Source organism: Colius striatus, chromosome 11 (genome assembly GCF_028858725.1).
Source record: "Colius striatus isolate bColStr4 chromosome 11, bColStr4.1.hap1, whole genome shotgun sequence".
In the NCBI taxonomy this organism is placed as follows: Eukaryota; Metazoa; Chordata; class Aves; order Coliiformes; family Coliidae; genus Colius; species Colius striatus.
The window spans coordinates 14,888,316-14,908,195 of record NC_084769.1 but is presented as its reverse complement, the minus strand read 5'-3'; the positions used below and the strand labels follow the sequence as shown (position 1 = coordinate 14,908,195).

General features: G+C 46.8%; 1 protein-coding gene across 2 annotated transcripts in view; it reads right to left on the bottom strand.

Moving 5' to 3' along the window:
• Positions 1-19,880, bottom strand: part of LOC133626363 (heat shock protein HSP 90-alpha A2-like) — a 69,598-nt gene that overhangs the window by 32,451 nt on the left and 17,267 nt on the right. For both annotated transcript variants that reach the window (XM_062004914.1, XM_062004915.1), the window contains exons 2-8: positions 14,790-14,948; positions 14,330-14,696; positions 13,707-13,840; positions 7,845-8,003; positions 7,385-7,751; positions 6,762-6,895; positions 5,235-5,400 (exon numbers count right to left, since the gene is read on the bottom strand). In XM_062004914.1, the coding sequence (XP_061860898.1) occupies positions 5,386-5,400; positions 6,762-6,895; positions 7,385-7,751; positions 7,845-8,003; positions 13,707-13,840; positions 14,330-14,696; positions 14,790-14,948 (1,335 nt within the window). In that variant the 3' untranslated portion in view covers positions 5,235-5,385. The remainder of the gene's footprint in view (positions 1-5,234; positions 5,401-6,761; positions 6,896-7,384; positions 7,752-7,844; positions 8,004-13,706; positions 13,841-14,329; positions 14,697-14,789; positions 14,949-19,880) is intronic.

Genomic DNA, 19,880 nt, shown 5'->3' with positions numbered 1-19,880 from the left:
ATAATCTTGACTGTCTTATTTATATAAGGATTTACACTCTCTTTAAAAAAGGAATTTGCAAACTAATTACAAGGATAATCCAAATCATGGATATGTTTCTATTGAATCACGTACTGAAAAAACAGAGCATTCTGCTAAAGTAGTCTTTTGCTAAACAAATGTTTATGGACACTATGGTAGGAAAACAAAATGGCCTAGACCATGACTAGAACAGGGCTTTGGGAAATACAAGTCATGGGCTTGTCATGGTCAGAGCTGCCTGCCTACACAGCTGTGCAAGGGACAAGAACTTGCCTAAAGATTTTTTGTAAAAAAAGGGGCGTGGGGTGGGTTCAGTATTTGTGGGTTGCAATTAAGGGGGTAGGTAAGGTACGTGATACTGTTGTGGGAGTTTGTTACAGGCCATCTGATTAGGAGGAGGAAGTGGATGAGGCCTTCTACAAAAAACAGAGAGTTGCCGCAAAGTCACAATCCCTGGTCGTCATGGGAAATTAAACCACCGGGAAATTTGCTGGCAAAACCACTCAGCCAAGTACGTACAGGCCAGGAGGTTCATGCAGAGTGCTGATGACAACTACCTGTCACAAGTGGTTGAGGAATCAACAGGGAGAATGTGCTGCTGGACCTTGTGCTGACAAATAAGTTCTGCTTGGGGACGTGAAGTTTGGAGGCAGCGTTGGCTGCAATGACCATGAAATGGTGGAGTTCCAGCTGCTATGTAAAGGCAGCAGGATGCCAAACTGGCTTGCAACCCTGTGCTTAGGTCAGTTGACTTTGGTCTCCTCAAAGACCTGCTTGGAGAAATCTCCTGGGATAGCATTCTAGATGGTAGAATGGTCCTGCGAGGCCATTTTCTCTTCTTTGGCATGAAAATGGTACTAAGGAAATAGTACTTTCCTCCTGCTTTCTTTATCTCTATCCAAAGCAAATCACTCTCCTCTTCCCTCAGCCCTCCACATGGAGCCAAGCTTGAGCATTAGAATAAAAGCAGGATTTTGAACACACCAAAGGAGAAGGGGATCCAAGGACCCTCTTCATAACAGGATCCTCTTTCTCAAGGTGAGAGGACACAAGGATATCTTTGCTTTAGAATTAAAGCAAAACGAGGATTGATTTTTAGATACCAACCCACTCCTCTCCACCCTTCAGATGATTCATGCAGAGCAACGTTGGAGACGTGAAGCGAGATCAGGAAGCAACAGGTTTTGCTGCCTTCCAAAGACACCTTGCACTGTTTGCGCATGACGGGCACCTTATGCCTTGGCAATAAACGTGAAAGCCTTTGCTGGACAGAAAGACGTAGCCTTCCTTGGCAGCAGCAGCTTGCCTGTTCTTCCCAGTCACTCTCTGCGGGGGACTCTTTTCAGTCTTGCTACAGCACAAACACTGATGCTTTCTGATAGTGCCAGAGGATCAGAACTACCTTTCTCCTGCCTGAAAAATGCCAGCCTGCTCCCAGTCTGCAGAGCCAACAGGATGCAGCCAATGGAAGGCAGGAGCCTTGAACTCACAACATCCTGATGCTGACAGACAAGCAGCCAAAGCTCCCTGCACTAAGTGCCAAAGGAGAGAAGGCAACGAACGGCACAGCTTCACATCCATGAGATCCAGTGCAGCTTAGAAGGCACTTCTGGGGCTTGACAAGCCCACTCGGAAGGGCTCTGGCCCAAAGTCAGGAAAGTAGGGCTGCAAAGCACCGCTTGGACAAGAAGCATCAGCCCACTGGCACTTCTCAGCAGCCAAGAAAGGCATATTTTGGAGCACTGTGGAGGCCACCCACTCGGCAATCCCATCCAAGCCCTCTCTACAAGATCAAGGTGCCTAAGTCACAAATCGAGTTCAAGGGTAGCTTTGAAAGCCGCAGCAGCCTTGCCTTGTGACGTGCTGTGTTTCTCCTACTTAACACCCAGAAACCACAGGTCAGACCCAATCCCTGCTACGGCCCTCCTTTAGCAATGGACACAGAGGGGACACTCCCAGGAAGGGGCCCTCTGCCCCTCCACAGCCCTCCTCTTCCTCCCACAGCACGCTACCTTTCATCAAATCGGAGCATTAGTTTGCTTGGAAAAGGCCTTGACCATCATCTAGTCCTAAGCTCACGCTGCCAAGCCAACACACACAGGAGCCAATCACAGTCGTCCGCATGGACATTTGCATTGACCCCAGCGTGGCTGCTGACATCACGCTGTCTCCTGCCATGTCCGTTAACCCCATTAGCATACCAACCGACACACGGCACTTGACTCTCAGCTGCAGAGCTGCTGGTGTCGTGACCTCCACACACTTGGACAGGGATCCTTAGCAGCAAAGACAGCAGTTGCCCATCTCTGCCTGGCCAAGAAGGGAAGAAGTTCAGGAGGGTGAAGATGTGGCTTCAGAGACTTCTCAAGATCAACAAAGCAGCAGCAACACCTGCCTTTCCTCCTCCAGCAGCACCTGCCTTTCCGCCAGCTTTTCCCCCTGCGCCAATGGCTTTTCCTGTACCACCAACGTTCACCTTTCCTCCTCCAGCAGCACCTGCCTTTCTGCCAGCTTTTCCCCCTGCACCAATGGCTTTTCCTGTACCACCAACGTTCACCTTTCCTCCTCCAGCAGCACCTGCCTTTCCTCCAGCAATTCCTCCAACAACGGCTTGCCCCCCTGCACCGATGGCTGCCTTTCCCCTCCCTTTTCCTCCTACTGCACCATTTTTTCCTCCTCCCGCACCATTTTTTCCTCCTCCCGCAACTCTTCTTGCTCCTGCTGCAATGGCTTTTCCTCCAGCAGCTGACAGGGTGGAGCCAATGGAAGTGGATCCACCAAAGGATCAGGAGGAGCCCATGGAGGTCGATCCACCTCAGGAGCGGGAAGAGCCCATGGAGGTTGATCCACCACAGTATGGGTCCCGGCACCACAAACGAATGCCAAGGCTCCTCTTTGCAACACCACGGAAATATTGATGTCAGAGTGCCACTCTAGTGACAGAATCCATTGCAGCACAAGACCTTGGACCCTCCGCTTTGTGATCCTCTCTGCTTTACGACCCTCCCCACTTCCCGACTCCCCACTTCATGACTCTAAGGTAAATGACCCTCCCCACTTCCCCACTCTCCACTTTGGGACTCTAAGGTACATGACTCTCTCCACCACTCTCCGCTTCGCGACCCTCTCCACTTCACCACTCTGTGCTTCCCACCACCTGCACTTCACAACTCTCCACTTCATGACTCTCCACGACTCTCTACACTTCACAAACATCTCAACTTCACAACTCTCCACTTCACGACCCTCTCCACTTCCAAGACTCGACGCTTCCGACCCTCTCCACGACCCACCACTTCAGGACCTTCTCCACGATCCTTTCAGTTTCACGACCCTCTCTACTTCACGACTCTCTGCTTCTCGACACTCTATAGTTCACAAACATCTCAAGGTCACGACTCTCTGCTTCATGACCCTTTCCACTTCAAGACTCTGCACTTCGGGCACCCTCCACAACTCTGCGCTTCATGACTCACCACTTCAAGACCCTCTCCAAGAGCCTTGCAGCTTTACAACTTTCTCCACTTCAAGACTGTCTCCACGACTCAACGCTTCACGACTCAGCACTTCAAGACCCTCTCCACAGCATTGTGGCTTTCAGCATTGTGACTGGCTCCACAACTCTCCGCTTCATGACCTTCTCCACTTCAAGACTGTCTCCACGACTCACACTTCACGACCCTCTCCACTTCAAGACTCTCCAGTTCACGACCCCCTCCACGACCCTCTCCACTTCACGACTCTCTCTACTATGTGACCCTCTCCACTTCAAGACTCCCCGCTTATGGACTCCAGCTTCAGGACTCCCCGCTTCAGGACTCCCAGCTTCAGGACTCCCAGCTTCAGGACTCCCCGCTTCAGGACTCCCCATGTTCATGACACTCTCCACGTCCCTCTCCACTTCAAGACTCTCTCCGCATCGCGACCCTCTCCCCTCTCCACTTTGCCACTCTCTGGTACACGACCCTCTCCCCTTCGTGACCCTCCCTCCCGTGTTCCAATAAATTATACCTTTGTAGCTCTAATAAATGTGGTCATGTATGAACAAGGTCTGGGTGGGGAAATCTCAACAACCAATACACCACCAACTGTGCCCCTGGCAACAGGCCCTGTAAAAAGTAAGGGCTGCTCCTTGGGGGCGACTCACTGTCAAGAGGCATCGAGACACCCGTCCGTAGATGGGACAAGGAGTGGGGAAAGGTGTGGCTTGCCAGGGGCCAGGGAAACCCATCTGCTGGAGGGAGCCCCTGTGTTGCCTGTACACTCCCAGGTTCCTTAGGTTACCTTGGCTGTTACCTTAGTTGTTACTAAAACAAAGGGACTGATATCTTTCTTTGACCAATCACTGTGGTTTTGGAAATTTTGTGTTTGTTGGGAACCAATCAAGGTGAAGGGCTAAACTGACAGATGGACATTTTATGCATGCTTGTGTTGGCCAATGTGATCCTTTTCTTTGAGCTCTGTAAAAACCCTGAAAATGGTAACTAACAAGGAAGCACCTATGGAGGAGCTATCCCTCGTGTCTTCCCAGCGCTGCATAATAAAGAAGTGCCTGCTTCTCTGCATTCCTGTGTAGGGAAGTTTTTCATGGATTGCGGATCCGTCAACAATCCAACCCCTACCATTCTATGATTCTAGGATTCTACTTGAAAACAAGGTTTTGCAACTGGTTGAATAACAAGACAAACAAACACAAACACACACAAGGAACAACATTAGCTAATGTCTTGGCTCTGTGTAGAGCTGGTTCTGGTCCCAGGAAAGGAGCTGTAATATTGGTCCTTATGGTAATGCTAAGTTGCTCAAAAATTTCCCTGTCTCTAAGTAAGACCCACCTCTGGGGCTGAGCCAATTGGGCACCCTCCACAACTCCTTTGTCAGAGGAAGAAAGTAGAGGAAGCTTATTTTTCTGGGAAGTGGAAGGAGTTGCATGAGGCACAAGTGTCTACGCAGACCCCAAGGTAAGTGAGAAGAGGAAGTGAATGATGGAATATTTCACGTGAACATTTATTTGGTGACGAGCACAGCTGAGAACCTGAGCACGCACAGTTCTATCTCAACTCACCTCAAAAGATGGTTGAGGTTACCAACACCACCAGCTGAGTCTTAAGAGGGCAAAACCCAGAACTTCCCGAGTGGTTTGGCACATCTAGAACACCTTGAATTTCAATGTAAACACCTTGAAGGGAAATGTTTCTAAAGATGAAACTCACAGCAATGACATCCTGTGTCCAGCTCTGGGCTCCTCAGGTCTAGAGGGACAGAGAACTTCTGGAGACAGTCCCGCGCAGGGCCACCAAGAAGATCAGGGGACTGGAGCATCTCTCATACCAGGAAAGGCTGCGCGAACTGGGGCTGTTTAGTCTAGAAAAGAGAAGACTGAGTAGGGACCTTATTAATAGTTACAGATATCTCTCTCTCTGTATTACTCATTTCATTACAGGGTCCTTATATTAGATGCTGGAATTCTAACAGACTCCGGGTTTATTACACAGACCTCAAGACTACATCAGACTACCAGGAAAACAGCCTTTGTCCCCGTCTCATTTCATACGCACAACAACGGTCTTCAGGGAAAACTACAGGAATAGGAGGAAGGAGACTTGAGGTCTCTTGCCAGCTGTCTCATCCATGCTCCTCCTCCCCTCCAGCAAGTCTCTTGACCTCTTTGTGCATTCCTTACTGGTCTGGAAACACAAGCAATAACACTAAGCTGTTGCACTGGACAAATGTTGTGAGCCAAGGAGGAGGGGTGTGTTGCTGCACCTTGTGCTGACCAAGAAAGAAGGGCTGCTTGGGGATGTGGAGGTTGGAGGCAGCCTTGGCTGCAGTGACCATGAAATGCTGCAGATCCAGCTGCTATGGAGAAGCAGCAGGATGCCAAACTGGCTTGTAAGCCTGGGCTTCGGTCAGCTGACTTGGGCCTCTTCAAAGACCTGCTTGGACAAATCTCCTGGGATAACGAGGCCGCTTTCTCTTCTTTGGCCTGAAAATGGCACCAGGGAAACGGTACTTTCCTCCTTGCATTCTGCGTGCCCAGGCACAAGTGCTGGTGTATTTCCATGTGCTGATGTAATTTATACTGTCTCGTTTCAATTACGCTCAACTACCACTAACAACACATCAAGATGTGTTTCATTCTTCTCAGTGATTTGGAGACCGTGATCCTGAGCTTCTGCTCCCCCTCCACTCTGCCCTCGTGAGACGACATCTGGAATAGTGTCCAGTTCTGGGCTCCTTAGTTCCAGAAGGACAGGGAGCTCCTAGAGACAGTTCAGCACAGGGCCACAGAGATGATGGAGTGTAGCATCTCCCTTGTGATGAAAGGCTGAGGGAGCTGGGGCTCTTGAGCTTGGAGGAGACTGAGCAGTGACCTCATTCGTGTTGACAAAGCCATAAAGGCTGCGTGTGAGGAGGATAGAGCCAGGCTGTGCTCTAGGACAAGGGGCAATGGGTACAAGCTGGAACGTAAGAGCTTCCAAAGAAACACACCTCTTCAGTGTTCAGGTGAGGCCGCACTGGCAGGGGCTGCCCAGATGGGCTGTGGAGTCTCCTCTGGAAACATTCCAAACCCATCTGCATCAGTTCCTGTGTGACCTACTCTAGGTGGTCCTGCTCTGGCAGGGGGGTTGCACTGGATGAGCTTTCCAGGTCCCTTCCAACCCTTAAAATGACATGACTTACCTAGATCTTGTGAAATGTATTAATAGCCTTGTAAAAACTTGAAGCAAGGTACGTACAAAGAGTGTGATGGGGTAGCCAATGAACTGAGAGTGCTTCTTCACAATCTCCTTGATTCGCCGCTCTTCCAGGTATTCAGTCTGATCTTCCTTCAGATGCAGGATGACTTTTGTTCCAGGGCCCAAAGGTTCACCTAGAACGGTGTTGACGGCTTTAATTTGTGCAGCAGAAGCCTACACTTTGACTTGGGAATACTAAAGCAGATTTTCTTTGACTAAGTTCTGAAGTACCTTTACTGGCAGAAGGGAAACTTCTGGGCACAGGAACAGCCTCACAGACACTTCCTCAGGCTGACTGTACCTAGAAGGTACTTCAGGCAAGTCTAAGAGACTTGAAACTCATTAATCTACTCACATGGTCTCTTTCAAGTTTCTGTAGATAAACTGTAGGAATCTACAGAAATATTGATATCTACGAGCTTTGAAAGCTTACTGTTCATTATGAAGCATTCCCCTTGGTACCAACAGCTACTCAAACAGGAATGGTATGAGAACAACTGGGCCTGGGCTTCACCTGACACATGACTAGTCCCAATTCCTTTCATTTTCAAGGAATACATTAGGTATCCGAGTACCAAAAACCTTCTAGAAAGCATACTTGAGCAGAGACATTTCATACTCACCATTAGCAAGTCTGACAGTGAAAGATCCTCCAGCTGACCACTCCCAAGCGTCCTGCTCATCATCATTGTGCTTGCTGATCACTGGCACTTTTTCTGCAACCAAGTAGGCCGAGTAGAAAGCAACACCAAACCGCCCGATCATGGACATATCAGCTCCTGCCTGCAGCGCTTCCATGAAAGCCTTAGTACCACATTTGGCAATAGTACCAAGGTTGTTGACCAGGTCAGCTTTGGTCATCCCTATGCCTGTATCCACAGTGGGCAGAGTGCGATCGCGCTTGTTTGGAACCAAGTCAATTTTCAGGTCTTTTCCAGAATCCGGCTTGCTTGGGTCTGTCAAGCTCTCGTACCTTATCTTGTCCAGAGCCTTTAAAAGAAGACGCAGGCTTTAGCATTGCCTGGTTTTTAACATTATAGCAGCTTTATTGACATGAATGAGGGCAGACCTTAAAGGACTTACATCTGATGAGTTGGAAATCAGCTCCCTCAGAAAGATTTCCTTATTGGAATAGAAAGTGTTGATCATCAGAGACATCAACTGAGCAATCTCTGCCTGGAAGGCAAAGGTCTCCACCTCCTCCTCCACTGGTTGATCTTGAGTCTGCACAGCTTCCGCCATCTGCAACAAGAGAAGGAGTTCAAATCCCACCTCCAGCAGCTCTGGGCACATTATCTTCTTGCAGGCAGCAACAATGGCCTTACCAGATAAAGGTATTTAACTATGTGCTTGACTACACACAGGATCCTCTTTCTCAAGATGAGAGGACACAAGGATATCTTTGCTTTAGAATTAAAGCAAAACGAGGATTGATTTTTAGATACCAACCCACTCCTCTCCACCCTTCAGATGATTCATGCAGAGCAACGTTGGAGACGTGAAGCGAGATCAGGAAGCAACAGGTTTTGCTGCCTTCCAAAGACACCTTGCAACTGTTTGCGCATGACGGGCACCTTATGCCTTGGCAATAAACGTGAAAGCCTTTGCTGGACAGAAAGACGTAGCCTTCCTTGGCAGCAGCAGCTTGCCTGTTCTTCCCAGTCACTCTCTGCGGGGGACTCTTTTCAGTCTTGCTACAGCACAAACACTGATGCTTTCTGATAGTGCCAGAGGATCAGAACTACTTCTCCTGCCTGAAAAATGCCAGCCTGCTCCCAGTCTGCAGAGCCAACAGGATGCAGCCAATGGAAGGCAGGAGCCTTGAACTCACAACATCCTGATGCTGACAGACAAGCAGCCAAAGCTCCCTGCACTAAGTGCCAAAGGAGAGAAGGCAACGAACGGCACGGCTTCACATCCATGAGATCCAGTGCAGCTTAGAAGGCACTTCTGGGGCTTGACAAGCCCACTCGGAAGGGCTCTGGCCCAAAGTCAGGAAAGTAGGGCTGCAAAGCACCGCTTGGACAAGAAGCATCAGCCCACTGGCACTTCTCAGCAGCCAAGAAAGGCATATTTTGGAGCACTGTGGAGGCCACCCACTCGGCAATCCCATCCAAGCCCTCTCTACAAGATCAAGGTGCCTAAGTCACAAATCGAGTTCAAGGGTAGCTTTGAAAGCCGCAGCAGCCTTGCCTTGTGACGTGCTGTGTTTCTCCTACTTAACACCCAGAAACCACAGGTCAGACCCAATCCCTGCTACGGCCCTCCTTTAGCAATGGACACAGAGGGGACACTCCCAGGAAGGGGCCCTCTGCCCCTCCACAGCCCTCCTCTTCCTCCCACAGCACGCTACCTTTCATCAAATCATAGCATTAGTTTGCTTGGAAAAGGCCTTGACCATCATCTAGTCCTAAGCTCACGCTGCCAAGCCAACACACACAGGAGCCAATCACAGTCGTCCGCATGGACATTTGCATTGACCCCAGCGTGGCTGCTGACATCACGCTGTCTCCTGCCATGTCCGTTAACCCCATTAGCATACCAACCGACACACGGCACTTGACTCTCAGCTGCAGAGCTCCTGGCGTCATGACCTCCACACACTTGGACGGGGATCCTTAGCACCAAAGACAGCAGTTGCCCATCTCTGCCTGGCCAAGAAGGGAAGAAGTTCAGGAGGGTGAAGATGTGGCTTCAGAGACTTCTCAAGATCAACAAAGCAGCAGCAACACCTGCCTTTCCTCCTCCAGCAGCACCTGCCTTTCCGCCAGCTTTTCCCCCTGCGCCAATGGCTTTTCCTGTACCACCAACGTTCACCTTTCCTCCTCCAGCAGCACCTGCCTTTCTGCCAGCTTTTCCCCCTGCACCAATGGCTTTTCCTGTACCACCAACGTTCACCTTTCCTCCTCCAGCAGCACCTGCCTTTCCTCCAGCAATTCCTCCAACAACGACTTGCCCCCCTGCACCGATGGCTGCCTTTCCCCTCCCTTTTCCTCCTACTGCACCATTTTTTCCTCCTCCCGCACCATTTTTTCCTCCTCCCGCAACTCTTCTTGCTCCTGCTGCAATGGCTTTTCCTCCAGCAGCTGACAGGGTGGAGCCAATGGAAGTGGATCCACCAAAGGATCAGGAGGAGCCCATGGAGGTCGATCCACCTCAGGAGCGGGAAGAGCCCATGGAGGTTGATCCACCACAGTATGGGTCCCGGCACCACAAACGAATGCCAAGGCTCCTCTTTGCAACACCACGGAAATATTGATGTCAGAGTGCCACTCTAGTGACAGAATCCATTGCAGCACAAGACCTTGGACCCTCCGCTTTGTGATCCTCTCTGCTTCACGACCCTCCCCACTTCCCGACTCCCCACTTCATGACTCTAAGGTAAATGACCCTCCCCACTTCCCCACTCTCCACTTTGGGACTCTAAGGTACATGACTCTCTCCACCACTCTCCGCTTCGCGTCCCTCTCCACTTCACCACTCTGTGCTTCCCACCACCTGCACTTCACAACTCTCCACTTCATGACTCTCCACGACTCTCTACACTTCACAAACATCTCAACTTCACAACTCTCCACTTCACGACCCTCTCCACTTCCAAGACTCGACGCTTCCGACCCTCTCCACGACCCACCACTTCAGGACCTTCTCCACGATCCTTTCAGTTTCACGACCCTCTCTACTTCACGACTCTCTGCTTCTCGACACTCTATAGTTCACAAACATCTCAAGGTCACGACTCTCTGCTTCATGACCCTTTCCACTTCAAGACTCTGCACTTCGGGCACCCTCCACAACTCTGCGCTTCATGACTCACCACTTCAAGACCCTCTCCAAGAGCCTTGCAGCTTTACAACTTTCTCCACTTCAAGACTGTCTCCACGACTCAACGCTTCACGACTCAGCACTTCAAGACCCTCTCCACAACCCTTTCAGCTTCGTGACTCTCTCCACAACTCTCCGCTTCATGACCTTCTCCACTTCAAGACAGTCTCCACGACTCACGCTTCACGACCCTCTCCACTTCAAGACCCTCCAGTTCACGACCCCCTCCACGATCCTCTCCACTATGTGACCCTCTCCACTTCAGGACTCCCCGCTTATGGACTCCAGCTTCAGGACTCCCCGCTTCAGGACTCTCCGCTTCAGGACTCCCAGCTTCAAGACTCCAGCTTCAAGACTCCCCGCTTCAGGACTCCCAGCTTAAGGACTCCAGCTTAAGGACTCCAGCTTCAGGACTCCCCGCTTCAGGACTCCCCGCTTCAGGACTCCCAGCTTCAAGACTCCCAGCTTCAAGACTCCCCATGTTCATGACACTCTCCACGTCCCTCTCCACTTCAAGACTCTCTCCGCATCGCGACCCTCTCCCCTCTCCACTTTGCCACTCTCTGGTACACGACCCTCTCCCCTTCGTGACCCTCCCTCCCGTGTTCCAATAAATTATACCTTTGTAGCTCTAATAAATGTGGTCATGAATGAACAAGGTCTGGGTGGGGAAATCTCAACAACCAATACACCACCAACTGTGCCCCTGGCAACAGGCCCTGTAAAAAGCAAGGGCTGTTCCTTGGGGGAGACTCACTGTCAAGAGGCATCAAGACACCCGTCCGTAGATGGGACAAGGAGTGGGGAAAGGTGTGGCCTGCCAGGGGCCAGGGAAACCCATCTGCTGGAGGGAGCCCCTGTGTTGCCTGTACACCAACGCACACAGCCTGGGGAGTGAGCAGGGGGAACTAGAGATGTGGGTGCAGAGATAGGGCGCCCATGATCTCACGCCAGTGACACGGACGTGCTGGGCCAGCTCACGGGGCTGGAGCACAGCCAGCCATGGCTACGTGCTGTTTAGGAAACACAGGCAACTGGGCCGAGGGGCTGGAGTTGTTCTCTAGGTGAGAGAGCAGTTAGAGCACATTGAGCTCTGCCTGGGTGGGGATGAGGGCTGGGGTGAGTGCTTCTGGGTGAAAACAAAGGGGCAGGCTAGTGTGGGTGATCCTACTATGGCACTTTACTCTAGGCCACCTGAGCAGGAAGAGGAAGTGCATCGGGCCTTCGAAGAAACGGCTCAGAGCTGCCTCACAATCATCATCCCCGGTCCTCACGGGGACCTCAACACCCCTGATATTTGCTGGCAAAGCCACTCAGCCAAGCACACACAGGCCAGGAGCTTCCTGCACACTGCTCGTGACAACCAACTGTCACAAGTGGTCAAGGAGCCAAGGAGAAGGGGAAAGCTCCCTTCCAACCCCTACCATTCTATCATTCTATGATTTAACCCTAAGGAAAAACTAGTTCACTGTCAGGGTGACGGAGCATGGGCACAGGCTGCCCAGGGAGGGTGGGGAGTAGCCTTCTCTGGGGGGCTTCCCAACACACCTGGACATGTTCCTGTGTGACCTGATCTAGGTGGACCTGGTTTGCCATGGGAGGTTGGACTAGATCATCTCTAAAGGTCCCTTCTTGTTGCACACACACAATTATTTTAGTGAACCACTTATCACCACCAGAAGTACTTGTTAATCACCTAGTTAGTAAGAGACCAATCAGTTAGCTCAGCACTTCAAATAACTCACACACCTATGGATTAAGTAAGTATTCCTTTGAATCACATAAGGATCAAACTGCAAGAGTTACATACCACACCTGATGGGGACGTGTTACCTTAGCCACAAGACCCTGGTCAACGTATTCCTTAGGTTACCTTGGCTGTTCCCTTAACTACAAGACCCTGGTCAATGTATTCCTTAGGTTACCTTGGCTGTTACCTTAACTACAAGACCCTGGTCAATGTATTCCTTAGGTTACCTTGGCTGTTACCTTAGTTGTTACTAAAACAAAGGGACTGATATCTTTCTTTGACCAATCACTGTGGTTTTGGAAATTTTGTGTTTGTTGGGAACCAATCAAGGTGAAGGGCTAAACTGACAGATGGACATTTTATGCATGCTTGTGTTGGCCAATGTGATCCTTTTCTTTGAGTTCTGTAAAAACCCTGAAAATGGTAACTAACAAGGAAGCACCTATGGAGGAGCTATCCCTCGTGTCTTCCCAGCGCTGCATAATAAAGAAGTGCCTGCTTCTCTGCATTCCTGTGTAGGGAAGTTTTTCATGGATTGCGGATCCGTCAACAATCCAACCCCTACCATTCTATGATTCTAGGATTCTACTTGAAAACAAGGTTTTGCAACTGGTTGAATAACAAGACAAACAAACACAAACACACACAAGGAACAACATTAGCTAATGTCTTGGCTCTGTGTAGAGCTGGTTCTGGTCCCAGGAAAGGAGCTGTAATATTGGTCCTTATGGTAATGCTAAGTTGCTCAAAAATTTCCCTGTCTCTAAGTAAGACCCACCTCTGGGGCTGAGCCAATTGGGCACCCTCCACAACTCCTTTGTCAGAGGAAGAAAGTAGAGGAAGCTTATTTTTCTGGGAAGTGGAAGGAGTTGCATGAGGCACAAGTGTCTACGCAGACCCCAAGGTAAGTGAGAAGAGGAAGTGAATGATGGAATATTTCAAGTGAACATTTATTTGGTGACGAGCACAGCTGAGAACCTGAGCACGCACAGTTCTATCTCAACTCACCTCAAAAGATGGTTGAGGTTACCAACACCACCAGCTGAGTCTTAAGAGGGCTGTGCTCTAGGACAAGGGGCAATGGGTACAAGCTGGAACGTAAGAGCTTCCAAAGAAACACACCTCTTCAGTGTTCAGGTGAGGCCGCACTGGCAGGGGCTGCCCAGATGGGCTGTGGAGTCTCCTCTGGAAACATTCCAAACCCATCTGCATCAGTTCCTGTGTGACCTACTCTAGGTGGTCCTGCTCTGGCAGGGGGGTTGCACTGGATGAGCTTTCCAGGTCCCTTCCAACCCTTAAAATGACATGACTTACCTAGATCTTGTGAAATGTATTAATAGCCTTGTAAAAACTTGAAGCAAGGTACGTACAAAGAGTGTGATGGGGTAGCCAATGAACTGAGAGTGCTTCTTCACAATCTCCTTGATTCGCCGCTCTTCCAGGTATTCAGTCTGATCTTCCTTCAGATGCAGGATGACTTTTGTTCCAGGGCCCAAAGGTTCACCTAGAACGGTGTTGACGGCTTTAATTTGTGCAGCAGAAGCCTACACTTTGACTTGGGAATACTAAAGCAGATTTTCTTTGACTAAGTTCTGAAGTACCTTTACTGGCAGAAGGGAAACTTCTGGGCACAGGAACAGCCTCACAGACACTTCCTCAGGCTGACCGTACCTAGAAGGTACTTCAGGCAAGTCTAAGAGACTTGAAACTCATTAATCTACTCACATGGTCTCTTTCAAGTTTCTGTAGATAAACTGTAGGAATCTACAGAAATATTGATATCTACGAGCTTTGAAAGCTTACTGTTCATTATGAAGCATTCCCCTTGGTACCAACAGCTACTCAAACAGGAATGGTATGAGAACAACTGGGCCTGGGCTTCACCTGACACATGACTAGTCCCAATTCCTTTCATTTTCAAGGAATACATTAGGTATCCGAGTACCAAAAACCTTCTAGAAAGCATACTTGAGCAGAGACATTTCATACTCACCATTAGCAAGTCTGACAGTGAAAGATCCTCCAGCTGACCACTCCCAAGCGTCCTGCTCATCATCATTGTGCTTGCTGATCACTGGCACTTTTTCTGCAACCAAGTAGGCCGAGTAGAAAGCAACACCAAACCGCCCGATCATGGACATATCAGCTCCTGCCTGCAGCGCTTCCATGAAAGCCTTAGTACCACATTTGGCAATAGTACCAAGGTTGTTGACCAGGTCAGCTTTGGTCATCCCTATGCCTGTATCCACAGTGGGCAGAGTGCGATCGTGCTTGTTTGGAACCAAGTCAATTTTCAGGTCTTTTCCAGAATCCGGCTTGCTTGGGTCTGTCAAGCTCTCGTACCTTATCTTGTCCAGAGCCTTTAAAAGAAGACGCAGGCTTTAGCATTGCCTGGTTTTTAACATTATAGCAGCTTTATTGACATGAATGAGGGCAGACCTTAAAGGACTTACATCTGATAAGGTGGAAATCAGCTCCCTCAGAAAGATTTGCTTATTGGAATAGAAAGTGTTGATCATCAGAGACATCAACTGAGCAATCTCTGCCTGGAAGGCAAAGGTCTCCACCTCCTCCTCCATTGGTTGATCTTGAGTCTGCACAGCTTCCGCCATCTGCAACAAGAGAAGGAGTTCAAATCCCACCTCCAGCAGCTCTGGGCACATTATCTTCTTGCAGGCAGCAACAATGGCCTTACCAGATAAAGGTATTTAACTATGTGCTTGACTACACACAGGATCCTCTTTCTCTCCTTTAGCAATGGACACAGAGGAGACACTCCCAGGAAGGGGCCCTCTGCCCCTCCACAGCCCTCTTCTTCCTCCCACACCACGCTACCTTTCATCAAATCATAGCATTAGTTTGCTTGGAAAAGGCCTTGACCATCATCTAGTCCTAAGCTCACGCTGCCAAGCCAACACACACAGGAGCCAATCACAGTCGTCCGCATGGACATTTGCATTCACCCCAGCGTGTGCTGCTGACATCACGCTGTCTCCTGCCATGTCCGTTAACCCCATTAGCATTCTTGCTAGGGGCCAAGAGCCCGGACAAGGGTGACAGAGGGCCATGTCTCGTTAGGAATATGAGCTACTATGTCCTACTCCTCTCTCATGTAGGTATTAATGATGTAATGAGACACAACATCACCAAACTGGGAACAAGTTAACGGCAAGGGGGAGGACGAGTGATCTTCTCTTCCATTTTGCACAGCACAGGAAGGGGGACAGTCATTAAGTGGAAAATCAGACAAGTTCACTCCTGGCTTAGAGGGTAGTGCCAACAGGAAGACTTTTGCTGCCTGTCATTTGCTAGGGCAAGATTTAATACACCTGTCTCACAAGGGCATTGGTATCTTTGGGTGGATTGCACCCACCTAACAGTTAAACAGGTCAGGGAAGGAAATGCAATGATGAGTGCTCCTCAGATGCACACCTAGGTGAGACACAGAAGACTGACTGGCCTGAGGGAATTTTTAAATAGGGAGGATCACCTTGCATCTATCCAGGGAAACCTATCTGCTGGAGCGTGCCCGTTTGTTTCCTGTACACCTTACTTAGAAATGCAGTTATACTGCTGACTCATTTGGCAGGCAGAACAAATGGGGCTTATTAGCTCCAACATAGGAATACGAAAGGAATATATAAAAATTGCTGTCACAAGAGGAAAAAAAACAACAGCAGATGTTTCAAGTTTTTGTTTCTGCTGTGCATTATATTTGAGAGTGAATAGGGAGAGAAATAGAAAGGTATATATAGAGCTATCCCATCCCCATTACAATTAAAGTCATTGAATAAAAAATGAATCAAAACAATTTTTGATGTCTATTCTGGGACCTTTATCCCATTAAGTCGTTTTCTGTGTTGTTAGGGAAAATAATTGGAGGTGGGAGCCAGGATGAGAAGAAAGAGAGAAAAAGGTAGATAGATATTTATATACTGGGGCCTCAAGTAAAACAGAAAATGTTTACCTCTTAATCTTAGAAAGTTGAGAGTATTGAAAGAATGATCAGTTCTGAAGATCAACCTAATGAATTTTAGTATTAGGAAACGGTGATGTTGTTTTGTTCCCAGCAGAGACAGATTTTGCTCAGAGGCTCAGTTAACGCTGTTTACCATCCTATACTTATATTCATTCTGCCATTCATAAAAGCATATCTGCAAACCCGCTTACTCTGCTTCCAAACTAACTTTGATAATCAGTTATCAAATGAATGTTCACATTGGCTTTATCTAGTAAACCTCAGAATTAATAAGTATGGAAAGTGAGATAAAAAGAAACAAAAAAAAGAGATAGATGTGTAAAGATCTATCAGGTAAAAATGAAATTCTATTTCTTATATGTGTCAATTTTCTCTATACGTCTTCAAAGTAAATATTGAATAAGGTGTTTTAAATGAAGCACTTGTTTTCATGTCACATGTACTATTCCAGTTGCTCTGGTCTCTTAGTATGATTCAGGCATTTTACACGATAGCTCTAGTAAGCTATAGAAAGTACTGCTTGGCTTCAGATTCTGTGATAAATTTATCATCAGAAAATTACACATCAGTCTAATTTCATGGTTATATTATCCTTCTGTCTAAAAACTTAACGAACTAATTAAATTCTGAATTAACTGAAATCAGAATAAGCCCTAGATACTAGCTTCTAATCTGGACAAACACCTCATGACAGAAAATAGAATTACAGTGTGTCTCACGCTTCAGAAAAGTTTGCTAATAGTAACACTATACAAGTGTTGTTTGCTATTAGTTTTTTTTCCTTTGATGATCATAATGTACCTTCTTAACATATTACTAACCTTGATACACAAGAGGGATGTAAGTTTTTAGTCTAGAAACATAACTGTAGTATGAAGTCAAGAGGGCCTAGTAGCTCATTTGTTTTCTTAAATTAACTAATTTGTATAAAACAATGTTTTATGTCATTAAATGTTCTGCAGTCTTTTTGCAACTATTAGGATGCTTGTAAGGCAGGAATGTGGAAAATGGTGTGACTTTAAAACAGCAGTAGCATGGGGCAGTAAACGAGGAGGATATGCCCAAAGAATGCCTGGAAAAGCAAAACCAAGGAAATGAAAGCAGAGAATGTGATGTCACATATATATTCCTTTTTGTTGGTCTGTGTAATTTCTAAAGGAAGTATTACGCACCTGCACACCATCTAGGTGTTTCCTGCTCTGGCAGGGGGGTTGGACTACATTATTTTTTGAGGTTCTTTCCAATCCTTAAGATTCTGTGACATCAACAGCCCATACGGCAGTATGCAACAATCTATATAAAGGCTTAGCAATACAACTAAAGCAGACTCGGTACTACTGCAAAGAACTGTCCTAGATCTGCATGTAGACATCAGCTGGGAATGATTTTCACCTCCTAGTCCACCCAGTCTGTCTTATTTCTTTATCAATTAACAGCTTTCACTATTGAGGATTATATATGTCCTGTGGCTCCCGCCAGCAGGACATCATCTCATTACTGCCTCCTGGCTACACTGAAATGTTAATGACTAATTCTATAGCTAATACATGCAGCTGATTTTATCTTAATGTCTACTAGTTTTAAATGTCACTGCTTAGACTTGCCTGAAATTAATTTTGCTAAACCATCTCCTGTCAATTATCTTTTACCATTCATAGTTCATCTGATGGCTTATGTTGACAACTGGGCTGCTCACAGGCAGCTTTCCGCTTATGAGATGGGGGATGGAACAGCCATGCCCTCAAAACAAAGCAGTGCTTGGTCTTCCCTGATGTGGAAAAAACTATTTGGAAAGATTCAACAAACAGAAACTCAGTACTCATGAATTTTATGTACCTATTTAATTGTGAATCCTTTGCATAAGGGATTTGTTGTTTGTTCCTGAAGCCCAATATGATGACACACAGTTCCACATAAAGAGAGTAAACAGCAAGTCCAACATGAAGTCATCTGTTATAATTACCATATCCATAGTTTTCAGGAAAAATGAAACCACTTCCATATTCATATTCTAAGGTTAATGAATATAGACTTTTGCTGTAAAGATAGTTCTGTGCATTGAACTAAAATCAACTTGGAGAAAAACAAAGTTCTTAAAAAAAATAATTTGGAATGTATCTGTTTCCATTCCTTCCTTTTTAGCTTTTATTATTGCCAAAATATCTTCAGTTACCTGGTAGATGAAAAGTCTGGTTCTCAAGCAGATAGGCATTTCGATGGACAGAGTCCTAGCTTGATGACAGAAAACTACAGCAGGTTAAAATCCCTGAAATGTATACTTCTTGCATGACATGAGGTGAAGACTGGATGTAGTCATGAAGAAGTCAATATTCATTCTTTATATAAAAAATTGTGGGTTAAGATGCCATAGCCAAGATTAAAATAGATCTCCGCTAATTCAGCATGTTCAGATGAGGACTTAAAAGAGCTGACGTCAGCATATTTGTTGGTGGACAAAACCATGGTATATATAGTTATCTCCATGTTAGATGATTTAGATGGCCTGAGCAAATCCTTTTTCTGTATTATATAACTAAAAGCCTTTGGGCTTCAGTTACCTCCAGAGCATGAGTTGAGATAGTCTTAGAACACAAATTCTACTCTTTGAATCGTGGGCAATCTTGATCTTAAGAGCGGGTTCAGATTTGCATTTGATAGGGACAGTGCAGAGAAATCTCAGCATCAGATTTACATTCTGAAAGTTAAGACAAGTTCCTGGAAAAGTCAAGAGTGAGTGCTGCAGGACAATCACTTCAAATAGTAAGACAGAAAATTCTGTTTTTAAAGAATTGTAATGACACCCTATTGTTCTCACTGAATGCACCAATATCTTTGTAAACAAGATCTTCTGTGCCATTTTGCTGTGTCTGAAAATTATTATGGTAGTACTTCATCACATCACAGAAGAATCACAGTGTTCAGATATCATGGATGTTATGAGCCATATATAAGTTTAAGAGAGCATCTGCAGAAAGGTATTAATGAAAATTAAACCCCATAAAGACATTTTTAGAGTCGAATATTACATTCTGATTAAATTGCTACTCTCTAAACAACATTAACTCTTGCTAGAATCCTTCTACAATAAGGTTTCTTAAATTTTCTTTGTCTCAAGTAATTTTCAAACTAAACAGAAATTGACTACTCCAGTGCAAATACAAATTTTCCCTGATATGCACACAAGCCTCAAAGTCAACAGATATATATGCCAGAAAGATTTTCAAGGGCAAAATAAATTGCCAGGTTTGAAACAGAAGGCTTGAGTGTATGTTTGGAGATAGCTGTACGTTTTCACTACAAGGCAGTTGACAACTTGTTGAAAATAATATCTTTTTAAACAATTTTTTGTTGAAGTTAGAAAGCTATGCTACCATCACTGATACCTGGCACGGTTATTTTAAAATCCAGTGGAAATGTAGCCTTGAATTAGAACTGATTGACAGTATTACTGTCTTTTCCATGTCACAGTTAATCATAAATTACTATACTATGAAAATCTAATCTTCTCTTGACAAAGATGAGTTGTTTAGGTTGTAATATGATATGTTAAGCGGTACTATCCATA